This window comes from Stenella coeruleoalba, assembly GCF_951394435.1.
Source record: "Stenella coeruleoalba genome assembly, chromosome: 2".
NCBI lineage: Eukaryota > Metazoa > Chordata > Mammalia > Artiodactyla > Delphinidae > Stenella > Stenella coeruleoalba.
Window position 1 is genome coordinate 78,590,737 of NC_137147.1, and position 17,935 is coordinate 78,608,671.

A 17,935-nucleotide genomic window follows, 5' to 3' on the forward strand; every position below is an offset into this window, starting at 1 on the left:
ACCAAAGCCTTTAAAATTGGAAGGATTTAGCAAAGTGGGGATAAATGGGAAGGCAATCTAGCAAAAAGAAATCGAATAAGAAAGTTATGAAGCTGAGGTGAGGCAGAACCTATGAAGAAAAAAATCAAAGAATGCGCTTAAGCATCAGAATCAGATTAGTGAGTAGCTGATAACTGAGTAAGAAAGAAATGTCAGTTCTTCCCCTTCTGTTCTCAAGGTACACACGCGTATGTTAGCACTTCCAGTATTGCTGATGTGCCTCTGCATTCTTACAGAAGAACTTTTACAGAGCAGGGTGGCAGCTTGCAGAGTTCCACCCACATAATTATCCTCAACAAATGATTATCCAGTTCAATTGAACAGCTCATTTTGGCACTAGAGGGTTCTAATACACCTTCCCTGACATCTTTCTCTTCAACAGCATGATTAACTCCCATCATGTCATTGCCTCAGTCAGGTTGAGGTTTCTCTATCTACACAATGATGAGGTGAAAGATTCATTTTTCAGGTCTAAAGTACTATGATAAATAAACCTTATGGTTATGTAGTGTAAAGCAGCACATTTCTTATAATTCTATGTTGTCCATAAAGAGTTCTGGGTGCTCCAGGACCTCAAGTTGTGCAATGAACAGGAAGAGTATTATTCTTTGGCCTTCTTTCTCTTATTGTGCTTTTTATTTTTTTCTAATTTGGTTAGTTTAGTAAGTATATTGCAAGTTTCCTATTATACTATAATTTCACCCTAGCATGGAAATGTTTTTCTTAAGTAACCAAACAGTATTATTTCATAGAAGTAATACCTAAGGCACAGTTCATTCAATGAATTGTTCTGTGATCACTGAAGCCACAAGAAATACCTCTCGTTTATGAACTTATTCTTCTGACTCTTATCCTCTACCATTTTGTGTCACAATTTTATGCAGGTGTGTCTTCCTTCCACCCTTCTGGAGACAGGAACTATGTTTCAACATCAGTGGTGCCCAGTAGAATGCTTTAGACATAATAGGTACTTGATATATATTTGCCAAATATATTATTATTATGTTCGATGATTATTAATGGAAAACAAATTAGAAGAAATGAGAGAAGCAAGAGTGGGTGAATATTGCACAGGGTAATGGAAAGGTCTTGGCTATGTTACCCAAGATAAATGTAACTTTTAGAAAATTCACCTGGAGTTGTCTTAACTTCTCAGAACATTCTTTCCCTCATTATTAATATGTACAAAGAAGTCACCTTTCAGTGTTGAAAATATTAAAGCTGTCCATTCGATACAAAATTCTAGTCTTTCATCAGATGAGGTTTCTGAAATCAAGCATAATTCTGACAACCTTTTCAAGAAGCTGAAGAGCTTAGGAAAAGCAAATGAAGTGCTCTCTTAGCATATGAGAGGAGTGATAGAAATTAGAGTATGGATAATAATGTTAACAAACTGAAGAAAGTTCCTACTTTTTGCTACACGAATTTTAACAATTTATGGCAAAGAAATCACACTATTCACCAAAAAACAGAATTCATTTAAAAACAAAGTTTATATGTAAAAATAACCCCAAATAATTGAAGAGAAATGTTTAGTATTACCATTCTAAGTTATTAAAGCCAAGAAAAAGGAAAAAGAGAACGGAGTTAATGGAACCCAGAGGCTACTGATGTGGCAGTTTATCAAATGTAGCTGTAATGAAAGATAAATAACACAGGCAATTCACACTTCATGAAAGGATAAAAGTGTCAGTGTATAGGTACCAGTTTTACTGTAGGCCATAATCAGCAAGTAAATGAAAGTGCAATGTCTAAAAAGTTTATAGGCTTCTATGAAGGCCTCGTCTTGTCATGTATTGATTTAGGTATTCAGACAACTTCACTGGTATTAAACAAATTGAGTGTTTGTGAACTTGGAGGACATGTTCTATTTCTCTTAACAAAAGTTGCCTCCAGCTTAATGTTACGTTGCTTCCATCACTTAAATTTGAGGAAGGGGAAGAAAATGCTGAAATGATATCTTACACAATTATTTTCTTCTTAAATAGAGGGCAGTCCAAAGTGAACGTTTCATACTCTCCACCTTCTCCACAAACATGGACTCCGTACTTCTTAGAAAGCTGAAAATAGGGGAAGAAAAGAAAAAGAAAAAGAAGGAAAGAAACAGGAATCTTAAAATTAGTTAGCAAAAATGTTCACTTAACTTATTTTGTCCTAAAAAATATCCACACCAGAAACTTTAATTCCAAAATAGATGGTGAGCTACAGGAAAATAACTGTATATTTCTGCTTAATATGTGTTTAAAACCATATGAAAAATGTTATCATAAAGCATAGCATTTTTAATAATCACCAAACCCTTATAAAAAGATGTAAGCGACCAACATTTTTGTGTATAATGAGAAAGCGTAAAGATTACTATAAAGTTTAGGAATGCCACTAGCTTTAGCTTCAAAGGGAGGCTAAGGGGGAAAGATACTAAGTAATTACGCAGTAAATGAGAATATATGCAGCCAAACTGTGCTTTCCCCTGCCCTTTGACGTACATGTAGAAGGGGAAAAAATGTTGTGTTTAGAGCATTTCTCAGAGACACAGAGAATGTAATCTAAGGCCTTTCCTTGGGCCTGTGCACACAAAGAAGCCATAAACATGGTTATTATGCTTAAGGTTATTATTAATAGTAAAGTTCCAAGGGAATCAAGAACTCATGAAGTTCCAATGCTGCAGACAAGCCCTAGGAAAGTATAACTCCCAGAAAGGCTGGGATAGCTTATAATGTTGTCTGATTAAACCTGAAATTAAAACACACAAGTAAATAAGCAAAGAAACAAAAAAATTCCCTGTGCTTTGCACTGAATATAAGCTGTGTTATTTAAATGATACTGAGAGTAAAATCATCTCTTATCTGGTTGGTACATGGCTGGAATCAGTGCTGGGGAGCATTCTCACTGGCTTGCCATAGAATCTTCCTGCTCTCGTGTGGAGGTTTTAGCACTATGATTCCATCTCCTTCATTCTGAATTTCATAGCTTTCCCTGCTTACAGTCTCTTCCAGCCCAAAGGAAGAGCGACTCCATTGATGTTCTCTGTTACTGCCAGTGCTGGGACTGTGGCCTAAGTCTTTGGTTTTACCTGCACAGTTACACATTTATTTATTTGTTTTTTTTTTTGTGGTTGTGCTACCATTCCAAATCCATTACATTTCAGCTATTGACTACGTGCCCTTCGGGATTTAAAGCACACATCTATGAAAATTCTACTACTCCCTCTAAGGATCAATAGTAATGTGGATGACCTGTAAAGGCAAACAGCAAGAAAAGTGAAGGAAAGAAAATGGGGTGGCATTTTCTATAAGAACTCACATGAGCAAAGTGGATAAATGAAGTAGGGAATCAGCAAGGCAGAATTACGGCAGCTGGTCCTTAGGAGAGCAGATAACAGGAATACATTACTGTGGTAAACCAAGTTAAATTAATGTCTGCTTTGCAATAAAAAATGTAGGAATAATAATGGGATGTGGATTTCAGGGGTGTTTCCTTGTCCTGTCAGCTAGTGCCTGACCCCTTCTCTGCTGATCTCCCTTCACTGGTCTTCCCATTCTAGCAACTGTCTACCAAGTGAACCTTCTACTCTCACCTTTATGGACAGTCTTCTTATGTGGGAGTATACCTTAACAATCACTGGCTTCCTTTTGTTAGAAAATCTTTCACTGAAGCTTTGCAAAACTTCTATAATCTACCACCAAAGAATAACTGGATTTTTTAAAATTAAAGTTGGCATGGCTGTTATCCTACTGATATCCTTTTATTAGTCCCTAGTAAAAGTAATGCGAGCTGCTATGTTAATCCAACATAGTACTAGGAAATCTAAAATATGGATGCATCCAGTGATATTTCCAGTTCATGTAAAATATTTCCATAATATTCATCCAATCAGTTCTTCAACAAATATTTATTTAACAGTGATTATTTGGCAGGCCTTGCTAGATGAAAAAGATCCAAAAGTAAACAAGACAATGTCCCTGGTCTCCGGAAGCTTCCTAAATATACTGCACCTTATATTTTAATACCACAATGATGAAACAGTGATGTTGCTTCTATAAATGATATGTGCAATCTCTTCTCCCCACTACTACTGGTTCAGCAGCATGGACACAGATTCCAAGTAAAGAAATTTGGGTAAAGAGCCCAGTGGTTTTTATGGCTGATGAACCAAGAAGTAGTCTGTGAATCCTTAGGATGTCTTTTGCAGCCCCTCTAAACTCTACTAGCTTCAAGCTCTAGTAGATGCAAGTATCTAGAAAATTCGATCTTTATTGGCTGACTTTTAGCCAGTTCCAAGTCCCTTTGATGTCCTGAGAGACCTCAAGAAGCAAAGTTTATGCTAGCCACTTTCTTTAAGCCATTTTCTTTATCTAAGACATAGCACCCTGTTAGAAATCAACATCCTGGTAGCACAAAAACATGATGTATGCATGTGATAAAAAAAGGGTCAGTTTAGGTAGTAGAGAATTCAGATGTGTACATTCCAGAGACATATTTGTGGTACACAACATTCAATTTACTTTTCTAAAACATGTAGGATAGTGTTACTCATATCTACACTATTCACAGAAAGTAGCAATTTTATTCTAACATGTTTCAGGTCTGTGTTTGGGTTTCAACTCAAAATTAGCATTACTGTATGCCAGCACTTAATCACTCCAAATACAGTTTTTGCAGTTCACTTTGATAAGTTTCTCTATCAATTTCATTGTAACTGAAAATACTAAATAGGTAACAGTTTTTCTAAGGTTTAGTTTCTCACTGAATTATCATGATTCTTTCCATAATTTAAGTACAAACGATAGCAATCTATATTGAAAAATAAAAAATATTTTTCATATTGCTATTTGACAATTAAGGTCTAATGTCCATTAGTTATTAAAACATTGTTAAATAGTTTCAGTTAGTATGTAAAAAGTGGAAGTAGACAGTTGTTATCACCGTAACACCAAAAACATGCCAGATAGGCTACAAAGCAACCATGCCTTTGTGTTTTACCTACAGAGATCCGAGAATGCAAAGAAGTCTGGATGAACTAACTGCAGAAAAGGGTAAGCCTTTCCTAGATGAGTGAAGATCCATGGTCACTTTCCTAATGGGGGAACAGACAGAGTAGAAGCAAATCTACGCTGACGTCTATCAGCGTATACAAAAAGCCAAACTCTTATGGCCATCTGTGGACCTCTGTGACGGACTATTAGAGTCCTGAGGAGACCCAGGGAGTGTGTATAGGCTGCCAGTTCTTTTTCACAGTCTTAACTAAGTGTACACAGTAGCTACATGCAGAGAGCTAGGGCCAGGGCAGAAAAGGGGAGAGAGATCCCTTTGAGAACACCTGCCCATCAAGTCTTTTCTACTGAACTTTCACTGTACCAAGGACTGGTGACAGGGCAGGAAGACAGAGAGATTTCAGCCAAGACTTGGAAAGCCAGAGAGGAGGCAGGGAAAGGCCAACAGCAGTAAGCCCTTGAAAAGGCAAAAAAAAAAGACCAAAAAAAAAAATTGGTAGCAGGACTTTAAAGCAGGGAGACGGGGTAGGGGGGAGAAGGAGAGAGAGATCTCTAGACTCACTGGAGCACAGATCACATGCCCTGATAAAGGGAGAGACCTTATCCTGCTTTCAAAACATTTCAAACACGTAGCAAACTGAAACAACTCAAACCAGACCCAGCTCAACTGGAGATCAGACTAAAGAGAATAAACACCACAAACTAGCTGTCAGACAGAGGAAGGGGTGTGACTTTTCTGGAGTGAATATTTACTTCAGTCTCTACTGTTCTTTTTTATTCAATATCTACCATAATATATATAAAACAAATTAGATGAACAGTGAAAAAGTTAAAAATGTGAACTGTAATCAAGAGAAAAACAAACAAAACAAAAACAGACACACACAGTAACCAAATATTGAACTCAGTAGATAATGACTTTAAACATAACTACTATAAATACATTAAAGATTTACTGGAAAAGATAGACAAAATTTATGAACAGAGAGTAATTTCAGCACAGTTGGAAAACTAGGGATAGACAGCTGTAGGTTCATATTCTAGCTCCAGCACTTACTGAGTACTGGACCCGGGATGAATTGATTAAGTTCTCTGAATTTCCATTTCCCTAGGTAATACCTGCCCTTCGGGGGATGTTGTATTAGAAGATATAATACATACAAAGCTTTTAACCCAGTGCCTAGTGCATAGGAAGCAGTTGACATATGTTATCTTTTCTCTATTAATTTGCTATTCCCTTGGACCTTCTGCTCTTTATCTATATACTCCCATCTTTGAGGACCATGACCCCTACTATATCTATTACCTCTACTGCAAATGGCTCTCGAAGTGAAAACCCTAGCCATCAACCTCTCTCCCATGTATTCGCTCCCCCCATAACAAACGTTTATTGAGTGTTTTACTTGGGAGCATTGTTGTCTTACTTCAACGTGAATAAAACACAGTTCTTAATTTTTTCCTCAAAACCTTCTCTGCCTGCTCAATTTCTGTTCAATCAAACTTAAAATACTGGAGTAGAACTTAATTCCTTCCTTTCCTTCTGCCACACAGCCTACATTTTAAAATTTTCATGAATTCATTTATTGAATCTACAAATATTCACTCAGTACTTATTACGTGCCAGATGCTCTTCTATACACTAGGCATATGGCAGTGAATGAGAAAATGTATGCACTCCCTTCCATTCTAACATCCTTACTGATCACTTTGCACTTGAACTATTACAATAATCTCTTGTCTTCCTGCTTTATATTCACCCCTCCCAATCTACCCTACATGTTATCAACACACTAACTTTCCTTAACAATATGAGATGGCATTCATTCACTTAAAAACTTTTGGTGTTTGACCATTGCCTATTCAATGGAAATCAAGCTCTGTAAACTGAGAGTCAGACTTCAGCCATTTGGTCCCATCATTCACAAGAATACCAAGACATAAAGCTAATACACTGAATGGGAAAATAAAGTAAAATAAAGATTCAAAAGAATCTTGACTGGCTGGAAAAAAAACCCAAAAGATTAAATCTTAAAAAGTGAAATATAATGTGATAAACATAAACCCCAACAGGCAATTTCCTTCTCTTCAACTTATAGAAATCACTCTTATTATTGCCTGTGGGATTGTCCTATGCTGCCTTGTGACATATTTCTGTATTGCATTACTATGTACCCCTTGAATTTAAATGTTTCTCATGAGACTATAAGTTTCTAAATTTCTTAAACCCTCTCATAATTTTTTCCTAGCAGTGTGTAGCACATAGTACACAATGACCAAATGGCTGTCTTCTCCATGGTTCAGATACCCTGTATACTTCCAGAAAAGGGTCCAATTGGCATGTACTGACAGGTATAGTTTCAGACACAAAGTAAGCCATTCCCAAACAGAATTATGAAGTAAAAGGGAGGAGTGATACCGAGCAGGGCCCTGTGGGCCTTCTGGGCACAAAGCCTTTCTGTGTCCTTCATTTCTGTGATTACAGGAAATAGCCTTCATTCAGCCTCCATGACCTTCCCTGAGTTCCAACATGCAGATTCAAGCAGTTGTTAATTAGGGAAGGGAGGGGATATGAGACAAGGGAGAAACAAAACAGTTAAGAGAAACAATAGTGCAGCCTTGGCACAAGGTCCTGGTTCCCCATCAAAGGATACACACAATAATATCTTTGAGCTGTTTTGCAGATACTGAAATCCCCTCCAGGTGGGAGAAGTTAACGGTTAACGATTGTATGCTGCCCACAAGCATGTAGACCCCAGACCAGTTGGAACCTGAAGGTTGATGAGGCTGACTCCTATTTACCTTACCACCAACCCATCAGAAGAATGTCCACGAGCTGATCACACCCTCTTTGAACCATTACTATAAAACTTCTCACTGTCCTCTCCAAGTTGGGACACATAGCTTTTCGAGGCAGGAGCCCACTGTGTCTCCCTTTGTCTGGCAAAGTAATAAAGCTATCCTTTTCTACTTCACCCAAATCTCTGTCTCCGAGATTTGATTCGGCACCAGTGTACGGAGAAGCTGAGCTTTCGGCATCAGGAGAAAGTTACTAATTTCTTTTTCTATATCGTTAGAAATAGGATAAAATTTTTCTACTTTTGGAACTCTAAAACTGAATAAAATTTACACATGGTTGTCAATGTTTTTCTTATCTGATTACCCACTGAATCAGGGATGTCACTATTTTTCCCCATTTTTAACCATTTGGGGAATGTTATATAGAAAAAGATTCAGATCAGATGGCCACTGGATATGATTAATACAGCTGTTATTCTGTCTGACATCAGTCAAACTGGTCCCATCCTTTGTATAAATACAAAGGTATAAAGCTAACACATCAATAAAATAAAATTTCAAAAGGATCTTGACCAGCTGAAAAGAAATATGTTGCTGTTTTCTAACCAGTTAAATTATTTTTGATAAAATAATAAGATCATTTTTTACTTATTTCACATTATAATTTCCATTGTATACAAGTATATTCCTTGCTTCACATATATCTAAATTGTGCTGTGTTCTCTTTTGGATAAAATTTTTATGGAAGGTGAACATTAATTTTCCAACTAACTATTGTTAAGATAAGCTTTCTAAAACACATTTTGAACAGATGTGGCCGACTTGGGTCATTTCATGGCTTATAAGAATGCCTTGGAGTCTGAGCATTTAAAAAGTGAATTCCTAGTAAATGAAAAGGAAATTACTTATATGATTCTATTTTTTCTGGCACATTTATTCATACAGATAAATATTCATATTCATAATAACTCCATTTGAGCTCTACTAATTATTGAACTGAAAAGGTTATGGGCATCACGATTTCCCTGTTTAATTTTTTTATCCTTTTAAAAGACTGTAGGGCTTCCCTGGTGGCGCAGTGGTTGAGAGTCCGCCTGACGATGCAGGGGACACGGGTTCGTGCCCCGGTCTGGGAAGATCCCACATGCCGCGGAGCAGCTGGGCCCGTGAGCCGTGGCTGCTGAGCCTGCGGCGTCCGGAGCCTCTGCTCCGCAATGGGAGAGGCCACAACAGTGAGAGACCCGCGTAACGCAAAAAAAAAAAAAAAAAAAAAAAAAAAGACTGTAATACCATAATTGTGAGAATTTCTTATTAAATCAAGATATTTTTTCTTTTAAACCTACCTCATTTGCTGTTACTAATCTTAAAACTGACAAAAAAAAGAAAAGGCCAAATGAAATTGCACTTCCCTCATCCCTCCTACCACCTAGAGAAAACCATGAGGTTTAAAAAACTCACCACAATTTCATTTTATAAATGATGTATTTAACATACAAAATAATTTCATGCTGCATATATTCATTCATAGCACTTATTAAAGAAGTATTTATTGAATGTCTACAGTAGGTCTGGTATTGTTTTAAGTGCTGGGGATAACAATAGGAGCAGACATAAATTCTGCATAAAACAGCTTACTGTCTGGAGGTACAGACATAAAGTTAAATAAGCAATTACAATAAAGGGTAGGGATTGCTTTGGTGGATGCATGAGATGCGGTGGGAGTATAAAGCAGGGGACCTAACTGGAAGGAACTCAAAAGGCTTCTCAAAGAATCTGAAGGATGAGTTAACCAGGAAAGTCTGGAGAGAGAGAGAGGGAAAGAGAAAGAGAAAGAGGGAGAGGGAGAGGGGAGAGAGAGAGAGAGAGAAGGCAGGAGAGAAGAAAACTGTTCCAGAAGGAACAGCATGTGTTAAGTCCCAGAGCACACGATGGGTACTAGAAATTGAAGTAAGTTTGGCATAGCTGAAACATAACTAGACGAGTAATAGTGGAGAGGTGAGGCTGAAAAACTAGAAAGAGGACAGATGTTATGGGGCTTCATATGCCATACTAAGTTATTATCCTCAGATCACTGAGAACCCATGAGGATGTTTTAAACAGAAAACTGACCTGATCTCATTTGTCTTTTAGAAACATCATTCTGGCTGCACAGTGGAGAATGGGCTGGAGGGCAATAAGTCAAGAAGCAGAAAGAACTGAGAAGTTGCTGGAGGAATCTAGGCAGGAGGTAAAGCTTTCCTGAACTGGAGAAGTAGCAGTGAGGATGGAGAGGAGAGGGCAGATATTTTGAGAGAGGTTTTCTAGGCTGAAATAAGTGACTGGAGAAGTGAAGAAAGTTTAAAAAAAAGTAAGAAAAATTCCCAGCTTTCTGCATTGGGAAACTGGATGGATGGTGGTCCTGTTGACTGGTTTTTAGTATAAGTAGCAATGTGCTGGGACACTGTCTAATGACCTTATCTTTTTCAAATTTTATGCAGCATGTGGTACAACTGATGTCTCAAATCTTTGTGATTGTTTTCCTTAGGCTTCCATGTTACTGTATTTTCTAAGTTATTGCTAGGCTTCTCCAACTCCTTTCCCTCCTGCTGCTCCTAAATTATAAATAGCCCTCATGATTCTCTCTATAGTCTTCTTTATCAATTTATTCCCTCAGATAGCTTATGCAGTCCACGGGTTCAACCATCACCTTTATGTTATTCTGCTGCTGCAAATACGAACACTGTCACTACTAATTAAAGACAATTTGCTTTATGCCTTAAAGTTAAGAAAATGATGAAATTATCTTATTTAATCTTCAAAATAACTTTTAAGAATAAAAAAGAGCATCCGCTCTGAAATCAGATAGACTTAAAGCATAAATTCCGGTTCTGCAACTTCCCAGCTCTGTGACTCTGGAAAAGTAACTCACCCTCTAAGTGATTCCTCATCTGTAAAATGTAAACATTAGTAGTAGCAACGTCATAGGCTTGTTAGATGGTTAAATAAAATAATGCATAAAAAGCACTTAGCACAGAGTATGGCACTTAGTAAGCACTTAGTAAATACACAGCTTAACTATAAAAGTAGATAAAGCACAAACTGTAGTGAGGCACAGTGAAAGCAGCATTGCATAACTCATTAAAAGCAGTAGCTTTGGAGACACACTGCCCTTGGTTCAAATCCTAGCTCTGTCACTTTGTAGCTACGTGATCTTAGGTCATGCAAACTCTTGGAGCCTCAGATTACTGATCTGTACAATGGAGATGACAACAGCGTCTACCTCATAGGAGTGCTGTTTTCAGTAATAAAACCATGTGAAAAAATAAGTCTAATACACTACATAGCATATAATATATACTCAATGAAATGGCTACTAATTTTATTTTTTCCCTTTTCCAGAGGTGAAAACTAGGTTGATTTGCAAAGGTTATGTAGCTTAGAACTAAACAAACACAGAATTTAAAGTTGTGTCCTGACTCTGATAAATAACAAACCTTAGTCTTTAGCCTGAACATCTCAATTGTGTGCCAACCTCATAGTTTAAAAACATATGCCTTTGGTTTATATGTTATAATTTAAAACTCAGTATGTTTAAGACCAAGCTTATCATGTTCTTTCTCAACCCTGTTCTCCTCTGCAAAAATGTGTGCTTCTAATTTCCCCAATCATTACGTGTGGATTAATCTTTGATTCTTCCTTTCCCAGCTTCTGGCCATTTGGTGCTAGTTTCTTTTTCATTCTTCCGTCAAAATCTTTCTTTTAGTTGTGTTCTCTCTCTCCATCCCTACTGTCAGCGGTTTCATGCTCTAAGCCCTCACACCTGTTTCCTATAAGAGCACCTTAGACTCTTTTTCATTTCCAATTTCTTCTACTCCCAATCCAAGAATACTACTGCCAGACTAAATTTCCTGAGATATATTTTAATAATATAAATCCCTGTTGATGAGCCTTCTATATCTTGCTATTTCTTATCCCAAATTGCTTGGTCCATCTCTCAGGGCCCTTTATGATTGGGTCCTAAATTCCCACCTCACCTTTTTCTTATTAATCTACCAATACCAGCTCTTAGTTTCATTTAAAACAAGTTCATCATTGTCCCTGCATGTCTTCTTGCCAAGGAATCTTCTTCATATTGATTCACTGTGTTGCCACCACCCATGTAAATTTCATCCATCCTTCAGACCAGTTTAAGTGCTGAGGCTTCCATGACATCGCCTTCAGCTACTCTAGGTCATGTGGTCATCTTCCATCTCTTAGGTCCCAATTACATTTATAGCAAATACCAATTTGGCTTTATATGATCCAAGTTATTAGAGTCCTCCCCTCATTTACAAAACTCTAAGTTCCATGAAAAATAACTCTTTGACTTACTTTGTACCCCTTATAGAAGCCAGCATAGAACTGAGCACATAAGAAGTCCTTACAAATACTTATCACTCAGTTCTATTAGTACCACATGACACTGGCAGTTAAGAGTTCTTCTATAAAACACAATCAGAGAAATGTGAGGGACGGGTTCAAGGTCATATATTAGAACAGCCACTAAGTATGGAGGACCTTCACCTCTTCTCTTCAACTACAGCTATTAATGGGCACTATTTACTGCCAGGTCAAATTCCTTAAACTACACCTCTCAGAACTTTAGTCCCTTTCTCTAAATCCTGCAGTTAGTCCTCATTGTTTAGATAATTAAATCCACACTTCAGTATTCAAAATCTCTCACGATATGGCTTTGACTTCTTTTTTCAGCTTCCTCTCCCAGTACTCAAAATATACTCCAAACAGTTCAGCCAGTCAAAAATCCTATCCATTCTTAAAGTCCAGTATGGCTGTCAATTTATCTCTGAATTTACTCAGAATTCTCTCAACAACATATAATTTTCTTTGAAATTCTACGGTACATATTTTTTACTTTTTTTAAGAATACATTTTAATACACCTAGTAATTTATATTTATAATACTCACTGGACTCAACCATAAAATTCCACATATCCTTCCAACTCACTTATGTTCAAAATTCAAAATCTCCCCTCAAGGAAATTCTACCTCCTCTTGACTTTCAAGGTCAGTTAAAGGTGTTCTTTCCCATAAAGTTAGCAGTACAGGGAACAAGGCTTAAAATTCTGTCTCTCTCACCCACACCATCAAATCAACTTTAGTGAAATTCTCTTTATCTTTTGCTTTTAAGTGATAGGTAGCTTGGATTGTAAATTGCTCTTTTGTCAAACCCGTAAGGAAGACAAGCTAACTCATATAAAACAGAACTTGAAATACAGCTTTAAGCTTGAAATCAGCATTGCACATATCTGGCTTTAGCTCTTATAGCACCTAGCTGAGTGGTATACTCCTTAGTACATATCTACTTACCTTTGACTCAAGGCTAGAAGTCCAATTTCCCAATTCTATGTGAATAGTTCTGGAAAAAGCAACCAATTCTATATATTCACAATTTTTATATGATATGGTTTCATTCTTCCATTTAGCAGACAACTTTTACTTGGATGATCTTAAGAAATCTCTCGATTTAAGAGTAACTGCTTCTGGTAAAGACAGTGGATTGAATCCATGCATCTACTCCCACCCCCTTCTAAAACCTTCATGGGAGGTATTTCATAAAATGGCATAAACTCAAAAAGATGCAGAAAAGCAGAGAGCAAGTGACAGGATCAACAAATTTAATAGACCCAAGAACACTGGATCCTAGGCCGACCGACAGTGGAGAATGCAGAGGACCAAACCAATTTACTCAGTAAAATAACTCCTTCCTCTAAAACAATAAGGTAATGAGTTGGTGGCACTGGGTACCTCTGGAAGTAAAGGGAAAATGTGAGAAGGACACCAAAATAAGAAGGGTTGATTGGCAGTGTGTTTAACAAGCAGTCAGATCCCCAGATCCTTTCACTCTAGGCTGGCAACTGCCTCTCCTCCACCATGGCAGAACATTGAAGGTTTATTCTCTGCAGAGGGTGAGACAGAGGAACTAGCCTGGGAGAAAAGAAACACAGCTGAGGGCAGAGGTACTGTAATAAAAACAGAGGGATTCAGTTAATGTATGCACACAAGATTCGGAGACCTCTAGCATTTTCCTTGTTCAACTCCCAGAAAACAAAACAAACAAAAAAACCTGCAGCATGCGTTCACTTCAAGAGCAGACTGGAGAGTCCTTTTCTTTGAAATCTAACTAGCTCAGATTAAATGACCTAGATATACTTCCCTGTAGTGAAACTCAAGGTCACAAAGCTCCATCCACACACTTAGTGCTTACCACAAAAATTTTAGGTCCCTACTCTCAAATGTGAGTAGAACACCAAAGATTAGCAGAAACATCTCTAAAATGAAAGTTAGAGACACCAAAGTAAACAATGGAGAAAAAGGACTATGCAGGAGAGAAGAAAAATTATAATAAGGATAAAGTATTATAGATTAAAAAAAGAACATTCAGAGAACAAAAATAAGTTTTTAGAAATTAAAAATAAGATATGGAAAAACTCAATTAAAATTTTTGAAGGTAAAATTGAGAAAGTCTCCCAGAAAGGGGAAAAATGATGTAGGTAAAAATTAAAAGACATCTAAATAATAGGAATTCAAAGAAGCAAAATCAAAGGGGAGGAAAACACCAGTGAAGTAATTCAAGGAAATTTCCCAGAACTGAAATTTTCAAGCTGAAAATTCTACCTGTCTCAGCACAATGGATAAAAATATGCACACCCAAGACACAGCACATAAGACTTTACAATTCTTGGGGCAACAGAAATATCTTACATACTCTTACAGAGAGATGGAGAGAGAAATAAATAAGGTTGCATACAAATAGTCAGGAATTAGAATGACTTTAGGCTTCTCAACAGCATATACCAACTGCAAGGGAATGAAGCAATACTATCAAGATCCAGAGGGAAAATATTCCAAAAATAGAATTTATGACCTGCTGAAGAACCAATCAAATGCAAGGAAATAATGAAGACATTTATAGATATGCAGTGTCTCAAAACACTTACCTCCTGTGGACCATTTATTAAAATCTTGTAGAGAATGTGCTTCACAAAAATGAGAATAAAACAAAGAAAAAGGAAGATGCTGGATCCAGGAAATGAGGGCTTCAACAAAGAAGAAAGGTAAAGGGTTCTCCAGGATTATGAGATGATACGATGACAGCCTCGTTAACATAGAAGGAAACTGGCCCAGATTACATACAGGTCAGAGGGCCCTGGAAACGACTTCAGGAGGAGGAAACTGAGAAACTACTTAACATGTCTGAACATCTGGCTAAGAGACTAGAAAATTGGCAGTGAGTACAGCACTGAATTAGTGATTGGTACATGGAATACTAAATAAGTGAATAAAACAAGACAATTATTAATTCAAATGAAAAAGTAAAAAGTTGTACAGGAAAGGTTTATTACCAGAGTTTATTATCTAACTCAGCTGTGTTTTGAATTTTCATAGTGATCGTAATTTAAACACTGACTATTCATCCAACTGGAATTGCAATATAACTGTATGGGAAGATGGAATGAGGGAAACAGTACACATATGTGATGGAGGCAAAGGGAGTAAAGATAGCTAAATCTGTATAATCTAGAGTGAGCAGTCAACAAATAGTTCTAGAATTGGGGGAAATCATGAAGTAATACATAGACATGGAGGTAAAAATCAACTATAAGAGATGAAAGTAAGATGGTGATATGAGTGAGAGGCAGGAAAGACTCAGAGGGTTGCTTCCCATAGCAAAGTTTGAAGGACCATTTGAGAGTATTAACTTTGACAAACATTGTAAAATATCACAAAATAGGAATACTCTTAACAAACATTTAAATAACGGCCCAAAACCTTTAAAATTTGATGTAATTTTCATATTAAAATTCATCTTCTTTTTTTGAACAGTGAGAAAATAATCTTGGGGGAAAATAGCACAAAAGATAAAATGATTTTTGACTCCATTGTTCAGATGATAATTTTAGGAACCTATAGAAATTTAAGAATCAATGACTAAAATGATTCCACAGTTAATTTAGAGTAATAAATGTATAAGCCTTGAAGTTGTTGTATTTTTTGACCCAGAAATTACATTCCTAGGGATTTATCTAAAGAAAGTAATAATCAGAAATGTACATGAAGATTTATTAGGAAAGATAATAATCACAAAATTATTTATAATAATTTAAAAATAAATAACATTATTTATAATAATTTAGAAAGAAATATTCCCAAGAGATAACTTGTTAAATTCACTATGCTATATTCATATGTAGAATATAAATATAATGGAATCTGCACAGCCATTAATTAATGTATTTTCCAATAGATTTAATTATGTGGGAAAATAAACACAGCATATTAGGAGAAAAAAAGGAAACAAACTGTATGTATAGTTGTACCAAATTATGTAAATACAATATGTACAAGTATTTAATGACATGAGCTTGTGTGTACAATGAACACTGTGTGTACAATAAAACAACATGGAATCCACCGACATGTTAGCAGTGTGCATCATGGGGCAGAACTATGCTTTTTATTTGCTACCCTATATTTTATCATATCTCAAATTTTCAGCAATAGTCAGGTATTCTTTTATTGTTTTTTTTTTAAATTCCCATTTATTTACCAGTGGGAAGAGGGACAGGGGGAGGGGCAACATAGGGGTGGGGAATTAAGAGCTACAAACTATTATGTATAACTAAGCTATGGGGATATATTGTACAGCATAGGAAATATAGCCAATATTTCATAATAACTGTAAATGGAGTATAACCTTTAAAAATTGTGAATAACTATACTGCACACCTGTAACTTATATAATATTGTACATCAACTATACTTCAATAAGAAATAAAGAATAAAAATTCCTGTTTATCTCTATTCTTTATCCCCATTTTTTTCCTTATCACAGGCAAATATTTTAAAGTATTCCATGTGTATCTCTTGTCTATGTCCTTGCAAATGTATTATTTAAATGTATTTAAATGTATACTATATTTTTAATTTATCTCAATGTTGCTTTTATTCATTCAGCACTTTGCTGCCATTCGCACATTGAATATATCTGTTTAACTGTAAATCTGTAGTTTGTAAGGTGTGCCTACCGTGTTTTAACTAAAAGCTCTCCCAGGAATGGACATCCATGTTGCCTCCAACAACCCTAACCCAACACCATCAAAACTAACCCTGCAAAGGACTAGTCTCACTCATGTCCCCTTAGGGACTGATAGGAGAATTGCTTCATCAAGGAGTATAGGGACATTTAATCTAGGTATTACAATATTGCCCTCTAGAATGGAAGTACCTGTCCACATTCTTAGAGGGGTTCTACAAATCCCCACCTGTCAATAACTGGCATTATCCAGCTTTCGCATTTTTGCCAAACTGGTACAAGTAACATCCCACTGTTGCTTTAATTTGTATTTCTCTGATACTAAATCAGTCTGAGCATCTCTTCGGTCTGTATTAGGTTTTAAGACATTTTCTGTATAGTGGTTCTCCATAGCTTCTGCCATTTTTCTGTTAGGACTGCTGCCTCACATGTTGATATATGCCAGTTAAAAATCCCTTGAGAGTTTTAAATATGACCCCAATTATAGTGTCTACCCAGTTCTCTGTGTATTTTGTAAGGCAGAAAAGTTTCCAAATTATTCTTTAGTAATGGCAAATTTTACTCATAATAGTAAACACTGCTAACATTTAATAATAAACATTGTTAACATTCTTTAGTAATGGCAAATTTTACTCGTAATAGTAAACCTGCTAACATTGCTAACATTTAACATTATAAATTTTACTCATAATAGTAAACATTGTTAACATTTAACATTGCCAGATGCTGAGCTAAGCACTTTATATATCATTTCATTGTTATTACTTCCATTTTATATATGGGAAACTAACTAGATCAACGTTTCAGGTAAGCAGTAGAGTCAGGGGTAGGATTCACACCTGGGCTCCTAGGTACAGAGGTAACTTGCTGATTGCTATCCCACACTGCCTCTTACCCTATGGGATCTGAAGGAACTATGAAAGGACTCTTGCCCAAAGGTATCATCTTCTCTTCACAACTCCCGCCACCAACTTCTCTGTAATTCTCACAATATTAATTCCTGCATGGGAAATCATTATAATATGCAAAAAT

The 17,935-nt window shown here is 36.4% G+C and overlaps 1 protein-coding gene across 8 annotated transcripts in view; it reads right to left on the reverse strand.

Annotated features, from left to right (window-relative positions):
- Positions 1-17,935, reverse strand: part of DPH6 (diphthamine biosynthesis 6) — a 443,212-nt gene that overhangs the window by 272,165 nt on the left and 153,112 nt on the right. For 6 of the 8 annotated variants that reach the window (XM_079914294.1, XM_079914299.1, XM_079914300.1 and 3 more), the window contains one exon: positions 2,005-2,150. In XM_079914294.1, the coding sequence (XP_079770420.1) occupies positions 2,005-2,150 (146 nt within the window). The remainder of the gene's footprint in view (positions 1-2,004; positions 2,151-17,935) is intronic. The other 2 variants (XM_079914295.1, XM_079914301.1) reach the window with 1 other exon arrangement.